General features: G+C 40.7%; 1 protein-coding gene across 9 annotated transcripts in view; it reads right to left on the bottom strand.

The window, feature by feature from the left end:
* LOC120413519 (E3 ubiquitin-protein ligase lubel) overlaps positions 1-16,309 on the bottom strand; it is a 45,796-nt gene that overhangs the window by 2,564 nt on the left and 26,923 nt on the right. For 6 of the 9 annotated variants that reach the window (XM_039574384.1, XM_039574383.1, XM_039574388.2 and 3 more), the window contains 6 exons: positions 14,167-14,337; positions 8,799-9,128; positions 8,608-8,712; positions 8,072-8,552; positions 3,336-7,945; positions 2,667-3,239 (listed from right to left, as the gene is read on the bottom strand). In XM_039574384.1, coding sequence (XP_039430318.1) covers positions 2,667-3,239; positions 3,336-7,945; positions 8,072-8,552; positions 8,608-8,712; positions 8,799-9,128; positions 14,167-14,337 — 6,270 coding nt within the window. The remainder of the gene's footprint in view (positions 1-2,666; positions 3,240-3,335; positions 7,946-8,071; positions 8,553-8,607; positions 8,713-8,798; positions 9,129-14,166; positions 14,338-16,309) is intronic. The other 3 variants (XM_039574391.2, XM_039574389.2, XM_039574387.2) reach the window with 3 other exon arrangements.

Genomic DNA, 16,309 nt, shown 5'->3' with positions numbered 1-16,309 from the left:
GTTTGCCGTAGTGTAATAGCTTCTTTACTCACGAAATATTTCAAGTATTTTAATGATTTCAAGTATATATTGTTCAAGTTAGTATTCAAGTTTTTTCTATTAAAGTATTTCAAGTGTTTTAAATATTTTAATAATTTAATAATTTCAAGTATTGAAACACTACAAGAATCTTTCAAGTATTTCAAATATTTTAAGAATTTCAAGTATTTCAAATATCTTAAGAATTTTAAGTGTTAGTAGTTTTTCCAATTCCGTCGTGAAACTACTTACTTTTCCTGTCATTCTTGAACGACGAAATAGCCTACTTTTCTGTACCAATATTAACAGAATCGAATAGCAACACTTTTCAAAATAAATGCTGAAAAGTGCTACTTTTCAGCACTCAAATGGGTGCCGAAAGTTGAACTTTTCAGCACTTGTTTCGAAAAGTAACAATTTTCAACATTTTTTTGATTTAAACGATTTATTGACAAAATACATGAAAATTTGATACAAAATTTCACTCAGTGAGTGTTTTTTGGAATTGCAAAAAATGTTGTATGGAACTCGTTGCCAAACTTGATTTTTTCAGCACTCTTCGAACCTCGTTGGATAAATGCTGAAAAAATCCTCTTTTTGCAACTTGTTGCAAAAACTACTATTATGCAACAAGTTGCGAATATAGGATTTTTTCAGCATGAGTCGTACAGTTATCCAACGAGGTTCACCGAGTTGGATAAATACGATGAGTGATGAAAAAATCAAGTTTTGCAACGAGTTCCATACAACGTTTTTTGCAATTCCGAAAACACCCTTTGAACAGAATTATAGGATAAATGTCCATGCATTGAGTCAATGAATCGTTTAATTCAAAAAAATTTGAAAAGTATAACTTTTCGAAACAAGTGCTGAAAAGTTCAACTTTTCAGCATCCATTTCAGTGCTGAATTGTAGAACTTTTCAGCATTTGTTTTTAAAAGGGTTACTATTCGATTCTGTTATTTTTGGTACAGAAAAGTAGGCTGTTTCGTCGTTCAAGAATGACAGGAAAAGTAATTAGTTCCATGACGGAATCGCAAAAAAAAAAAAAAAAATGATTGCGGTAGATCGCCGTGGATATCGTTTTTGTGTATTTAAAATGGGAAATGGGCACAACATTCAATATTACGCGCCCTATTGAAATGTTAGTCTGAGAATTATCTCAGCTTTTCAAAAATAATTTTCGAAGGTGCACTGTTTGAAAAATAATAGCTATTTTCAAAAAAGTTACTTGAAAAAAGTGCACTTTATAAAAATCTCACTCAAGTACTTTTTGATTGCAAATTCAATTTTTCATCGAAAAATGAAGTTGATTTTTTTTTGCGACAAATATTTTGATTTTCTGAAAAATCGGTATTGGAAATTTCTTGGCGTTTGATGTCCCCTAAAACATATCGGAAAAATCGTGTATCATTTTTTTAAGTGTAGTCCTTATCCATACCTACAACTTTGCCGAAGACACCAAATCGATCAGAAAATTTCTTCAAAAGATACAGATTTTTGAATTTTCATGTATCATTTCTGTATGGACAGCTGTCAAATTTGTATGGAGGATTATATGGACAAACTAATGATGCAAAATGGCTTCTTTGGGCGTACCGAAGGCACCAAAAAAGTTACAGTCGGATTAAAAAATACAAAAATTAAAATTATAAAAAGACCGATTTCGTAGAGAATTGCTCCAATATTTAAATGGGTTGGATTTTGAAATTAACAATACAATTCAAGTATTTTAAGAATTCCTATTTTTAATAGGTATTTCAAGTAAGTTACAGAATCGATTATCCGAAGGCCTTGGCAAAATTTCACTTCGGATAATCAAAATTTGGGATTTTGTTTCGTTGTCATATTTTTGAATGTTGAGCTTTAGTTTAACTCTTAAACTACTCTAATGTGATTCAGAATTTTTAAATCCAAAATGACGGCCAAAATGGCGATGATGAAATAATGAAAAAATGCATTTTTTAATTTTACAGGCAATCAACCATTCAAATTTGACCAAAATGGGGTCGCAGAACTCGAATTTGACGTTTAAAGTAAAAAAAAAAAATGTTTTTGTTCGAGTCTAGACATAAATTCAAGTTTAAAAAAAGTTTTAATGTTGTTATATTGCAATTTTGTAATTTTATAATTTTGTAATTTTGTATTTTTTTTTAAATTTTGTAATTTTGTAATTTTGTAATTTTGTAATTTTGTAATTTTGTAATTTTGTAATTTTTTAATTTTGTAATTTTGTAATTTTGTAATTTTGTAATTTTGTAATTTTGTAATTTTGTAATTTTGTAATTTTGTAATTTTGTAATTTTGTAATTTTGTAATTTTGTAATTTTGTAATTTTGTAATTTTGTAATTTTGTAATTTTGTAATTTTGTAATTTTGTAATTTTGTAATTTTGTAATTTTGTAATTTTGTAATTTTGTAATTTTGTAATTTTGTTATTTTGTAATTTTGTAATTTTGTAATTTTGTAATTTTGTAATTTTGTAATTTTGTAATTTTGTAATTTTGTAATTTTGTAATTTTGTAATTTTGTAATTTTGTAATTTTGTAATTTTGTAATTTTGTTATTTTGTAATTTTGTAATTTTGTAATTTTGTAATTTTGTAATTTTGTAATTTTCAACGATCAAGTCAGTCCCCTCATACTCACCGGCTTCCGGCACGACGAGCACGTGATCGAGCCACAGTCCGGGCAAATCAGCCGCTTCTGGCGGGGTCGCGCAAAGAACCCGGACGAGCAGTCGACGCACCACTTGAAGTTCGGGTCCTGCATCAGCGTGCGATCGCGCAGCTTCCGCTGGAACAGGTCGTGCACCTCCTCGTCCACGATGTTCTTCAGCAGAATGTCCAGGTTGGAGAAGTACTCCAGCACGTCGTCCTCGGTGACGGCGGCGTTGTTCAGGTCCGGCTCCTTGCAGTACGGACAGTTGCAGTTGGTGATCGAGCGGTGCGTGATCTCCTCGGTGAAGTACACCTTGGCGCAGTCCAGGCAGCACGTGTGCGTACACTTGAGCATCGAGATGATCTCGTTCATCGGGTAAACGCCCAGACACAGCTCGCACTCCTTCTGGAGGAGATCCTTGGCCTCCTCGATGGTGTGGCACTGGGTCGCGGCCCAGATCGCGTTGTCGTGGTTGTAGCGCATCTCGATCAGCTGGACCGCAAGCTCCGCTTGCTGGTAGCTCTGGACCAGTCCATTGTCCAGCAGACGACGGGCTTGAACCTTGGGGAGGGAAACAAAAAGACGTTGCAATGATCGTCTTCAAAGCGGATCTGTAGCTAGATAGAGGGGTTAATACGCCATTCGACCGAAACTTACTTCTAGCGGTTCTTCGCTCGGTTCGAACGGTTTCACCAGCGACCGAATGATCGTGCGACTCTCGCTTTCGGTGACCGTGGTGAGGTCCTCGTCGTCATCCGAGGTCATGTAATCGTCGCTGAAGCAAGTCTCCATGTACTTTTTGCGCAGCTTGCGCTTCTGCTCGGACGTGACGGAACCTTCGCGCGAGCCGATCGAGGAGCTCGGGCCCGGAGTTGAGCGGGACGAGCCCGGCTCGGCGGATGGTCCCGGGGTCGAGGCCTTGCTTGTGCTCGCCGCTACGTTCGGCTGAGTGGGTGAGTTAGTAGTAAGCTTATTAGTGAACGCTTTCGGCTGGACCAGCTTGGATGGCTTCGGTTTCGGTGTGGTGACTGTGGTTGAGGTGCCTGATTTGGATGCTTCTTTCTGTGACTTGCTGAGGAACTCTTTCTGCATGTTCTTGACGGTGTTGGTTTGGACCGGGCCGAACACACCGCCGACGGAATTCTTGCGAAGAGAGTTTCTGCGGCTAGAGGGATCGGATGTGGTTGTGGTCGTTTTCTTCGTTTTGGTGTCTGTTGTGCTTGCAGTGGTTGTCGTGGTTGTTTTGGCTTTGGTTTTAGTTTTTACGATTTTGGTTGTTTTCTTTACGGATGGAGTGGTGGGTGTGGATGGAGGTGACTTTTTGCTTCCAGTACTTACTGGTTGTTCAGCATTGTTAGCAGGTGGAATCTTGAGGGCGAGTTGGGATGATGGAGCGGATGGAGCAGCGATTTCTACGTTCTCGTAGATGTTGGATGATTGTGCTTCTGAACCGGGTTCAGTGGAAGGAGCATGAACGATGACATCCGATGGATGGACTTCAATGAAACTTGATGGTTCTTCGGATGGTTCGCGAGATTCGGATGAGTGATGAGCGTCCCCGTTCGTAATGGGTTGCTGATTCGTGACTTGTTCTGTAGTCACGGTCTCATCGGTCGGAGCTTCCTGTGTTTCAGGAGCTGTGGTTGTAGCTGGTTCTACTTGCTGTGTGGGAAGGTTCTCAATAGCTATTTCTTCGGACGTATTCTGTGGTACCGTGTCTTCAACGTTCGCTTCACTGGTGGCTTCCGCTACCGTTTCCTGCTGGGCAGGATGTACTTCGACGGTAGAGATAAGTTCTGAGGCGCTAGATTGGCTATCTGTAGAGTTATCTACAGGCGTAGCGACTACTTCCACTGCAGTCGATTCAGTTGATGTCGGTAGCACTCCTTGAACAGATCCCTGTTCGTTTTGGCTTGGTGGCTCCAACTGTTGCGTATCTGTTGAAGCAACTTCAAGCTCAATATCCGTTGTTGTTGCTTCAGTCAGCGGCTCCTCTGTACTTGCTTCCGTAACTTCGGAAGTTGCCTGAGTATTGACATTCAATACGATCTCTGGTTCTACAGTTACCGCAGGCTGAGCATCGGATGGCGTAGCCTCCTCTAAGATATGTGTTCCTTGTACGTCATTCTCCACAGTTGCAGCGGTTTCAGTATTGTCCGCTTGATCCGCACCTGTAACCTCCGATTCTGTTTCCAGCACCACAGCAGAACTGCTCGGTGTTCCCTTTCTGCTCGATCTAATAACCGTTGCGTACTCTGGAATAGATTGATTAAATGCAGGTTCGTCCGCGGTATCAACCGTTTCGCTGTAACCGTTGAGCATGTACGCTTCGGCACCGCCTTCTTCCGCTGAATCGTTGGCTTGCTCCATCATAGCTCGCAGTTCCGTGACGTTGACGTACTCTGGTCCTTCGTCGTCTACACTGCTTTGAGCTTGCTCTGGCGCAATGTCCAACCGTCCGGAGTCCTTGCTCTTGTTTACGGTAGCATACTCAGGAATTGCTGCAGGTTCGTCCGTCTGCTCCACCGGTGGCACCGGCGATACCTGGCGCAGCTGTTCGTTCAGCTCGCGAGCTACCGTGCTCAACATTTCGATTGTCGCGTCCAGCGCTTGCGTAGCCGTAGCGGTTTCGTTTTCGGCGTGCATCTCAATAGCATCGTGCAGAATCTGCTTCGCGGCGTCGATCACGTCCGTTTGTTCGGTTGGTGGTTGTGCGGGCGCTTGCGCTGCACTCGTCTGAGCTGGTATTACATCGCCATCTGCATGCTCAACCGACTGTGCAGTTTTGATAAACTCCCCAATGACGGACTTTGCCGACAGCAAAGACTGCACGTTCTTCATCGTCATTGGCATGTTCTCCTCCGCGACCAGTGTCGGTTCAGTCGCCTCGTTTACGTCGGCCACCAGCGTGAGTTCGCTGAACTCGCTCGTTTCCGGGCTGTTCTGCATGGTTTCCGCGCTGGACGACTCGTCGTACTCAGTGGGTGGATTGTTTTCCGTCAGTGCACCAACCGCCAGGCTTAGAATGTCTCGGATTTCACCGACAGACTGTTCGATCACACTGAGTGCGTCGTTGAAGTCGCTGTCCAGCGGAAGGTCGCTCACTTCCGAGGCACTGTTCCGCTCGATCTCCCGCACGAGAGCCGCGTTCATTTTCGGCAGTTCCGGTTTATCCTCAACGATTTTGTCCCCGCTCGGAGTGGCTGGTGTGTCGGCTTGTACTTCCGGATGTACGACATCCTCGGGCGCCACCTCGCTGAACATGACCGACCCGTCGTCGTCCTCGTCCTCGTACTCGTAGTACTCGCCGTTTTCGTCGACGTCGTACTCCTCGTTCGAGTCCCACTCTTCCATGTTTTCGTCCCCTTCGCTCCAGTCTTCGTAGTCGTCACCCTCTTCGTAGTACTCGTCGTCGTACACTTCGTCTTCGTCGGCCATGGTCGCCATGTCGGACGCGATTTCGTCCTTCATCTGCTGAATCAGCCGCTTCGTGTCGAGCACCAGGTCGGACAGGTTGTTCTGTGGCTTCGACGACAGGGATTGGGTTGGAGAGGTTTCCGCCGTTGGATCTTGCTGGTTCTCGGTGGAATCGACGATTTCAATGATGGTCGGACTTTTCGGGGGAGATTGATGCGGTTCTTCAGCATGAACTGGGGATTTTGGAGGTGATTGGGTAGGGGTTGTCTTGGGCTCTACTGAGTCGTTAGTTGCGGGTGGTGCTTCAACAATTGGATTGCTGTGAGGGGAAGGAGTTCTAGCTACTTCTTGAACGTGCTCGTCAGTAGAAGCTGCAGGGACTACGTCTACTTCGTTAGTTGGAACCTCTATTCTAGGGGTGCTCTGGTCGTGACTTTCTTCGACTTGCGTTTCTATTGCCCTATCTTCGGGGACCTGTTCTTGCTGGTTCGGTGACTGTTCCGCAACAGGAACTTTCTCAACGACGGTAGCTTCAGTCGTTGAGGTAACGTTGTCATAGATTGGCGTTTCAGCCGCTTCCGCTTCCAGTTCCAGCTCGTGCTCGATCTTTTCAATGTTGTCGACGACGTGTCGCAGCTCTTCTACGTGATCCACGTGTGCCGCCGGGACGTGCGTCCAGTCTTTCTGCGCTACCACTTCAAAGTCGCTCTCCGACGAGCTCTTCACCGGACGTCGCTGCAGATAGTTGTTCTTGTTGACGGGGATGCGAGAAACACGTCGCTTCTTGGGTTGCTTCTTCTCCGCGGCTTCGGCAGATGCCCGCATGGCGGCTATTTCTGCAGTGTTGACGTATATTGCTTCTTCAGGTTGCTCCACCGTTTCCGGTGGAGGTTCTGCCGGTTCCGGGAGGTTTGGTGTCGGTTCGTGCTTCGCACGCTGTCTGTCCAGGATGTCCTGGATGCGCTGATTCACCGCCACAATGTCGTAGTAATCGGACTCCGCCGTCATCCTGGCTTCGTCCGAGCTGCTGTCAACTCGGTAGTTCTGGTGTTTGAACTGCTCGAATTCGCTCGTCAGTCGTTCGGTTCGTATAGCTCGGTGTAGGAAGTCTTGTATGTTGGCGTATTCGCTCTCCTCTTCGTGAGCGTCCTTGTATCCCATCGAAGATCGTTTCTTCGCGTCGGGGAATTCGTTGGAAGTCTCCGTCTTTGGTGGGTCTTTTTTGAATGGGAAGGTATGTATGGATGCGTAGTCGTCCTCGGTGTACTCGGCGTTCATCAGCGTCTCCCTGATGTCGTCCTCGAGTGTCTTTTCTGTTCTGATGGGAGCGTTCTTCAACTCGTTCTGTACCTGGTCGACCAGGCTCGGTAGGATTTCCTGGATGTTTTCCGTCATGAACTTGCGAATGTCCTCGTAGATGGGTTGCGTCTCGTCGACAGATGACTGACTCGATCGTTGGTGTGGAATCGGACTCTTGGCGATGATTCGTTCGCATGATTCTGAACGTACCGATGCTTGCGATGCCGGCCTGGAAACGCCATTCTGTTCAGCCAGCTTTGTCAGCAGGTGCTGGATGTTTTTCAGCACGTCCTCGTTCTGAGTCGCCTGATTCTTCTCCATCTGATCGATGAGCCGCTCGATGTCGCGAAGGATCACGGTGTTGGACGGAATCGTCTCCTCGAGCACCGGCTCCTCGTGGTGACCGTTCGTCGTCGCACTGTGGTTAGTAGTTTCTTCCGGTACGATAACTGGAGGACTCACCGCTTCCACCTCCTCGACATTGTTCGTCTTGCCGTTCGAGAGAAGCTCTTTTTCGACATGGGCGCTAATAAACTCCTGAATCTCGCTGCCTGGAAGGGATCAGGTGCAGGTTGGCAAGGACGGTAGAGTGTGCAGGAGTTTCCGGAAAGGGGGAAGAAAAGAGTATATCGAATTAAAATGGGTTCATTGTTGTTAGTGTTTGCGAGTTCTCTTACTAATTCCACTCCGATCCTCTTGCAGTGCCTGCTGCAGAAGCAAGTTACCCGAATCGTTGTCATCCCCGTTCGGAGGACCCCAGATCCTCATGAGGAACGGCTTTAGCTGAGTCTTGCTAAGCTCAACTAACGCATCTTCCAGATTACCGTGGTGTGCCGTCAGGCTCGTTACAATGTCCTCGCGGGTAAAGTTCCCCTTGGAGGCGATCTCATTGTACTTCTTCTGGCGCTGCTCGATACACTCGGTAATGGCGTGCCAGATGTTGCCCTTGTGCAGACGTAGCGCTTCGCGAGCTTCCGTCGCCGAGATCGTACCGATCGTGTTCTCGCGCTTCTCGTGACCGTACTTGGTGGCCAACGTCTGGACAGTGTCGACCAGCTTCAGCCAGTTATCCCGCAGCCATTGCACCGGATGTTTGTCCTTGCAGTGCACCAGCGCTGCTTGCAGATCCTCAGCTGTAAACTTGTAGCGTTCCGCTTCCTGTGAATTTGCAAGCGTTACAATCATCTTCTTCTTTGAATAATATTACAAAAACCTTCAGAAGAATCACCGCCGGATCCGTCGAGTTCTGCTGCTCCGAGAGGACCAAACTCTCCATCCGTTGCGCAGTTTCTTCAACTCTCTCCGTCATGTTGGTCGTCTGAAACAAAACAAGCACATTTTTAACTCAAAAACCCTCAAAATCCCCAACGCCTCAGCAAGTGTAGAAAGCAACATTCAACAAACCGCTGGTCTGACGTTGCTGTTGTTGCGCGGTTGTTGGTCGATCCGCCTCAAGTCGGTCATCGCACGGTACTTGTGCTGGTCCAGCGGGCGGGCCGTACTGAACGTGGTTTTGGCCGCGGCCGTCTGAATGATTTGATGGATGGCACGGTCCAGGTAGGACAGGTGCTCGTCATGATACGGAAGCGGGCGTTGTGGCGTCGAGGTTGTAGTTGCGGCGGCGGTTGATGGAGTAGCGTTTTGATGAAGGTGGACATTTTGCTGCTGATCATGCGGAGCCTGGTGAAAGTCACGGGGCTGTGGGCTCAGCTCGTGCGGAGTCGGTGGAAGACTCTACGGAGTGCGGATGAGTGGTTATTAGGGCGAGTGAGAACACGGTCAGATGAAAAACAGTAAACATTATAAAAGGAGGTTAGCATTTGCGATGCAGGACATGCTCTTAACAGAAAATATTTCTAAGTTCATAAGGAGGTAATTTAAATCAATATTTAGAGTAGAATATCCCAGGGATGGAATAATCGCAAAAAAATCTTTTTCGTTTGCGAACTTTCTTCACTTCCAAAAGAAAAAGGCGATTACACGCAAAAAAATCACTCCCGAACTCCTCGAATAAAATCAATCAGTTGAAGATATTTAGTGAATTTCCATGTTAGCACCACTTAAATTTCTTTATTTCGTTTTGTCAACACCAAAGGGCAATTCACTTCTGATATTGCACCAATATGAAGCCAATATTGGAGTCGATACGGTATGCAGTCAAGGAATACTGCGCGAGTATTATGCAGACAATGCGAATATTATGTGCGTATGATACGCGTATGTAGTATACTCGAAGTGATTAACCCCTAGGTTTACACACATTGCCCATCTACAGTGACAGATCATTTTTCGACGTGTGACGTTACATCTACAAGTATATTAGTGAAATAGATGTTCCGCCGAATAATCAAGACGATGATTTTTTTAGATTACTTTTACCGATCTTTCGTGCGCGAGAGAGGAGAGACATGTTCTTTTGCGATTTTGTTTTCTCTTGATAAGCGTCATTTTTCATAGTTAAGGGGTTATATACATGTAGAAAATCACAAAATTTGGTTGTACAGAAAATTCAATGAATCTACTAAAAAAAATGAATTTTAATTACTTCTAAAAGTTTCATGAAGATATTTCGTGACTGAGCTGAGTTAGAGACGATTTAAGTTCAAAATTTTGCCATGCGCAAAGCGAACTGTCAAACTTTGTGAACGGTTTTCTCTAAACACCGATTTGATTTACGGGTGCCATGATATATTGGGTACTAAAGCCCTATGTCAATTTTTATGAACAACGGTAAAAACACGATTAAAAACCATTTCTGATCACTTTTTTTTCATTTTAATGCAATTTTTTTGTCAAGACTACATTTTTTTCTATGAATCAACTATGGTCCCCTTGGAACGAGCTGTCAAGAAGGAACTTTTCTGTCAAGAAGGACCGCGAGGTTAATTGTTCAAAATTGATTTAAAAATCCCTTTTAAACTCTTTGTGGTCGTACAAAGGGTCATTGTACTCAGAAAAATAAGCTTTATTGCTGTAAACAATAATATCAGCAATCTAAGCTTCATTTTAGGACCCAATTGGCTTATATTTGTGGTGAAGACGCTCAAGATACATCCCGTGAGCATGACGAAGCCCGATTTTGAAATTTTGCTTTTATTTTAATACAAAAATTAAAAATTGACGATTTTTTATACGAAAAACATCAAAAATATTTTTATCCTTTTTTTTGAAAATCGGCCTTCGTCATGCACACAGGATCGGTTTAACGAGTCTTCACCAAAATTTTAAGCCGATTAAGTCAGAGCAATGTTGAGATATTCTGGCACCCGTTTTTAGAAACAGCTAACTTCAAATAGTTATATCCCGGCAATGATACAACCAAATGTCCTCAAACTTGTTTTGGTAATAGATAAAAATGTATATTTTAATGCCCTGAAAACAGATTTAAAAAAAAAAAGTTTGAATGTATGCTCATACCAACCTCTGACATTTTAGTCGATTTACATGTATGTAACCCCTTAATGTCGCTCCCTCTTCATAAAAATCGAAAGACTTCAATTTTTTTTTTATAGAATTAGAATTCTAATCAACTGAAAACTAATCATATCAAGCATGTTTGAACTGTACTGCAAAAAGTGCTTTTTTCATCTTTTCTTATATATTATGCAAACTGATAATTGCAAAACAACTCAACTGGCATAAAACGTATTTTAAAACACTTTTTCCATTTAAATGTTGAATCCATGGCTTATAACTTATTATTTTTTTATTTTGTTACCCAAACTTTAAAATGTCGCAGGTAAAAAAAGCTATTTTCTAAAAGTGATAACATTTTCTGTCACAGAAAAAAATCAAGATAACGACTAACATTATAAAAATAGCAAACCAATTTTTGAATGCAATTGCGTTTTGATATACGAAATGCCATCTCAGCAACTTTAACAAGCAAGACACAGAGAATATTATTCAAATTTCAAAAAAGCGTTGACATATTCTATACTAAGAATAAACAAATCAACTGCAAGTAAAATTGATATCGGAACGAATTTTGGATGTTTTTTTGTTTAAATTTTTCGATTGTTCCAGTTTTGTTTTATTTCATCCAAAATCGTTCTCTTGTTTTTTTTTGTCCACAAAAATATGAAAAAAATCATGGGATCAAAAATGATACCTTTTTTAAAAAATCGTACAATTACAATTATCATCATTTTTCAATCAATACTTTTGCTAAGAGATAGAGAAATGAATCGAACAAAGTTAGGGCACCATGTGTTTATATGGAAATTAAAAAAAAAGTGCAGAGTGCAAGCCTTAATCTCAAGACATCAATAATTTTATGCTGCTGGTCAAAAAATCTCACAATATCTGCGAATTCGTGAAAATCTTCTTTTTGATATGTTTTTAACTCTTTCCGATTTGCGATTTTTCCAGATTGAAAAATGTGCATTTTTTGCATTGTTTAAAACTGCTCATGCAAAACAATAAAAATTAAAAACATTAAAAAAAGCCTTTTTGCAACATATGCTTTTCCATACAATTCTTCGTACTATTTTGAAAGCTAGTCATACAAAATGAGAAAACGTCAAAAATCCGTATCTTGAAAATTAATTTTCTGATCGATTGTCAGAAAAAAGGATAGGGGAAGGTGGGGCAAGACGACCTTATGGGCAAGAGGAACAATCGCTCGTACGGCCGTAATTTTTACAATTTTGATTATTTCCAGTATGAGGAATTGTTGCTAGCAGTGCAATTAGCTGATTCTACTACCACATAACCGCCAAAACGACGTAAATGCCACGGGGCATAAGATTTAATGAAGTTATTTTCAAAACCTTTGTTTTCTTATAATATTTGGATAGTACAAAATAAGGCTTAGAGTTCGTTTTAAGGCTCATTTTATCAAAATTCCATTATTCCTAGATCAGTAGTGTCCCTACCAATGACTTGCACCTAATATAAAGTATGATTTAACTTTTGGTTATTTTTGTTAAGAGCTTTTGAAAAATCTTGTTCAGGTGGGACAAGTGTACCATATGGGTTTTTAGTATGGAAAATAATACGAATTGCTGCAACGACATATTTTTTTCGGAAATAAACACATGAAAGTACTTAAAAACTGATAAACAATTGTTAAAAAAATTGTCCATACAAAATATAGTGATATTATGAAAATTTACTATTTATCATTTAAGTAATAATTTTTTTTTCGTAAAAATTATCAAATTTATTGTAAAATATTATTATTTAATATAAAATTGAAAGAAACGTTTCAAATACATTCTAATTTGATGTGTCTAAGTGATAACAGTTCAATTGTTAGCAAATTAATATGTTGTTTCATATTTAAACAAAATCATACAGAATCAAATTCGCATTTGAAACTGGCATTTGTTTCGAATGAGTTCTCCGTTTCATGTTAAGTTTAAAGTTTTCAAACATTTTCAGTGTTTTAGCTATTTTAGAATATTTTGAAATAATCAGAAAATTTCTTTAAATTTTCCTATTTAGATTTTTTTGACCGGACTACTGTTATAGTGTTTCTTGTTTCTGCTTTTTTCATAAAAAAAATACTTCTAAATTTTAAGCACAACATAAAAAAATGCGAAAAATTGAATATTTTTAAAATATTGGAATTGGAAAGTGGAAGATTTTTTTATTTGCCTCTTTGATTTCAGAGAAAAAAAAATAAAAGTTTCAGATTATTCACCCACTTTGATAGAATTATTATACCTGTCACACTACCTCTGTAATTGCCCCTAAAAAGGCTCAGTCTTATCAAGTGGGAACTCTTTTTCACACTACACAACAGGGAATCTAGCACAGAACCATTAACGACCAACTAATTAGGTGTAATGCAGTCGTAAATTTATAGTCCCACGCCAGATATAATCACCCGGCGTGTGACACGATTCTTCACGAATCGTTAGTTATAATTTCCTCAAATTGACACGTGGTGCCGTCATCGATTCTGTCGATCCGCCCATTGATCCGTCGACGTCAGCTCATTAGCCAACCGTCGACAAGGACAAACATCAGTCAGAGAGACACAAATTTATAATTAGGACTTGAGGAGGGAGTGTTACGCGGCGGATGTTACCGTGGTGTCACACACGACATGTTATAATTAGAAGGAAAGACACGCAATCTCTTTTTTTATGCAACTTATTCGGTACTTGTCGCTGGCGTGGTTTGAAGTTCGGTAATAGCAACTACCGGCCGAGAGAGGTGGCGGTGATGAATGAAGATGGCGTCAGATTTTGGCGGTTGTTTAGATTGGGTGACGAAGCAAAGAAAAAAGATAAGCGATGATACATTTTAAGTGCAGAAGAGCAATTCTCTGGGATTCAGGGAGAATGTTATGCTTTACTATGACAACAGAATTGTCAAATTGCATTTTTCAATGACAAAATTTCAACTGATTATCTCAAACTAATTCTGATATTCGTCGCTTGTGTGCTCTCACGTGGCAACGACGGTTTTTGTCTAAAGTGAGCTTATGACGTTTTGAATTCAACAAATCCTACCAGATGTCTCAAACCAATGTTGAACCAGTTGCTTATAAAAGTTTGATTTTATCATTCATAGTTTGGAAAATATTTACCATCAAACTTCAATAATAGTTTTATTTCGAAAAGTACTAAAAGATGGTTGTCATAAGTGAAGATTTTGTTACAGAAAAAACAGGAAATACACTGCAATTCAAACTCAACTTCCCAGAGAACTGCCCACCAGCAAGCAGAAGCTGAATGAAGGAAGAATTTCGAGGTCAAAAATAGCTTTAGCGGTGGCGGTAGTGGTGGTAGGATGTGATATGATGGTTTTCTGAACGAACCTGTGTGTCACTCGAGAAGCTGTGGCGGCTGCCGGGACGAGGCTCGAGCAGCTGGGGTGTGGCGATCGAGTGCGATCGCTGGTAGTTGCCGCTCATCGAGGGTTGGGCGAGGTTGTTGGTTGGTTTATCCTGGACCACTTCTTGGCGCACCTGTTCGAACGAGTCGTAGGTCTGGGGGTTTGGGGAGGAAAAGCATTGGTTATTATTAGCAAGATTATCAGCGGTTTTCCTTATGAAAGAATTAAAAGCATTTTTTCTTTGCGTAAGAATAGCTCATTACGCACAATTTTCAATATTTCTTTTTCGGTAAAAAATTCCTTGGGAGCTGCTAGAAACTTAATAATATAAGCACCATGCGTCTCCAGCTAAATGAAATTTGACCTTACTGTAATGAGAACGCATGGGCTTGTACAGAATGCGGTTTGGTCTTTGACCATGATGCCAAACCAAATTGGAGCCAAATCACTTTTTGTTCTGAGTGATTCTTGTTTTACTTGGAATTTTTTATTTACCAGAAAAGTATTGTTTTTGGGTAATTTCAATACTCGATTATCTGAAGCCTCGATTATCCAATGTTTCGATATACGTAGTTCGATCATCCGAAGGTTTGTATGGGACTTCAGATGAGCGATTCACGAAGAAAAAAAATATCGCGTTTTTAAATTTTCATGTTTTTAAATTAAATTCAAGTTCTGCGACTCCATTTTAGTAGAACGTGAATAGTTGATTGCCAATTAAATAACAAAATACATTTATCACCGAAATTTTGGCCACCATCTTGGATTAAGTGACTTTAGTGTAGTTTAGGGACCATAAGCTCAAAAATAAGACAATAAAAAAATCGTGATTCGATTATCAGAAGATTTGATTGTACTAACAGATTTTTTCCGGGGCCTTCGTATAATCGAGTCTGGACTGTATGATCAAATATAATTTATATCTATATAAGTTTTAGCATCCGAAATCTTGTTAGACCGAGGAGAACAAGAACATTTGAGTTCTAATTTTGAAAATGGAAAAAATATAACTTCAAATTATTTTTTTCTGATTTACTGTTCTATTGGAACATTTGTAATTACTTTGCAACTGCAAAATCAAGAAGTTTGATACGTCGCATGACTAGTTTACGCTGTTTCCTAACGCGGTTCCGGATGTGGCCACCGGAGATCGGTGGAACCAGTTCGGATGGGTCATATGGTATTTAATATTACTCTAGGATTGTTTGGCATGACTATTCATGGTAGAAGAAAGCTTATCAGTTCACAATTGGATAAATCTGACACTCTTTCCAAAAAATCCGTATCTTACGGTGGCCTGTACTCCGGCCACCGGTCCGTGCAGTGCGATTTTTCATCGGATTATTGTTCCTGGTGCAAAAACGAAGCTTTTGGTGTATAGCAACACGGAGAAAAAAACGTTCCGAAAATCGTGAACAAATGTGCATGTTTTTGCGTAAAATATTTGTTCATGTAATCGTGAACTCGTGCACGATTGTATGAACAAAAAATTACGTTTTCGTGAACAGAAGTGATAAAAATCATGAACTAAAGTTCACGATTGTAAAAAAGCGTTACGTTACGTTTTTAAACATAATAATTGAAGAAATACCGAATCGAAGAAGCCTGGAATATTTGAAGATTGAAGACAATCGAAGTGACCTTTTAACAATTTGAGAATCGAAATACATTCTGGACTGAACATTCAAATTGAACAGTAGCATTTTAACTACACTCTGCTAAATTTCATGGTGTTAAGTGTGAATATAATGACCGTAAATGGGTTGATTTAATTCTTTTTGGTCTTTAAAAATAAAGGCAATCCCTAAGCCGCCGTCACAGTAAGTAACGGCTTCTTACCAAAATTATTAGTTAAAAACTGCATTTTGCCCACTACGGCTGTTCGATATGCTTAAAACATTTAACACACAATCCAGAAAACTTTTAAATAACATTTTTTATTAGCTTCAAATCCTTTTTTCACATTTAAAAAGTGTTCTTTAAATCGTGAACACATTCCCACGTTGTTCCCTGAAATCGTGAACAGTGTTCATGATTTCGATAACAAGCTAAGCGTTATGCTGCTGGCGTTACGATTTTTCGTGAACACCTGTTCACGATTTGCTTATTGTTCATGGAAATTGTTC

Source organism: Culex pipiens, chromosome 2 (genome assembly GCF_016801865.2).
Source record: "Culex pipiens pallens isolate TS chromosome 2, TS_CPP_V2, whole genome shotgun sequence".
Classification (NCBI taxonomy): Eukaryota; Metazoa; Arthropoda; class Insecta; order Diptera; family Culicidae; genus Culex; species Culex pipiens.
The sequence above is the reverse complement of the archived record's forward strand: the minus strand, read 5'-3'. Positions and strand labels throughout refer to the sequence as shown.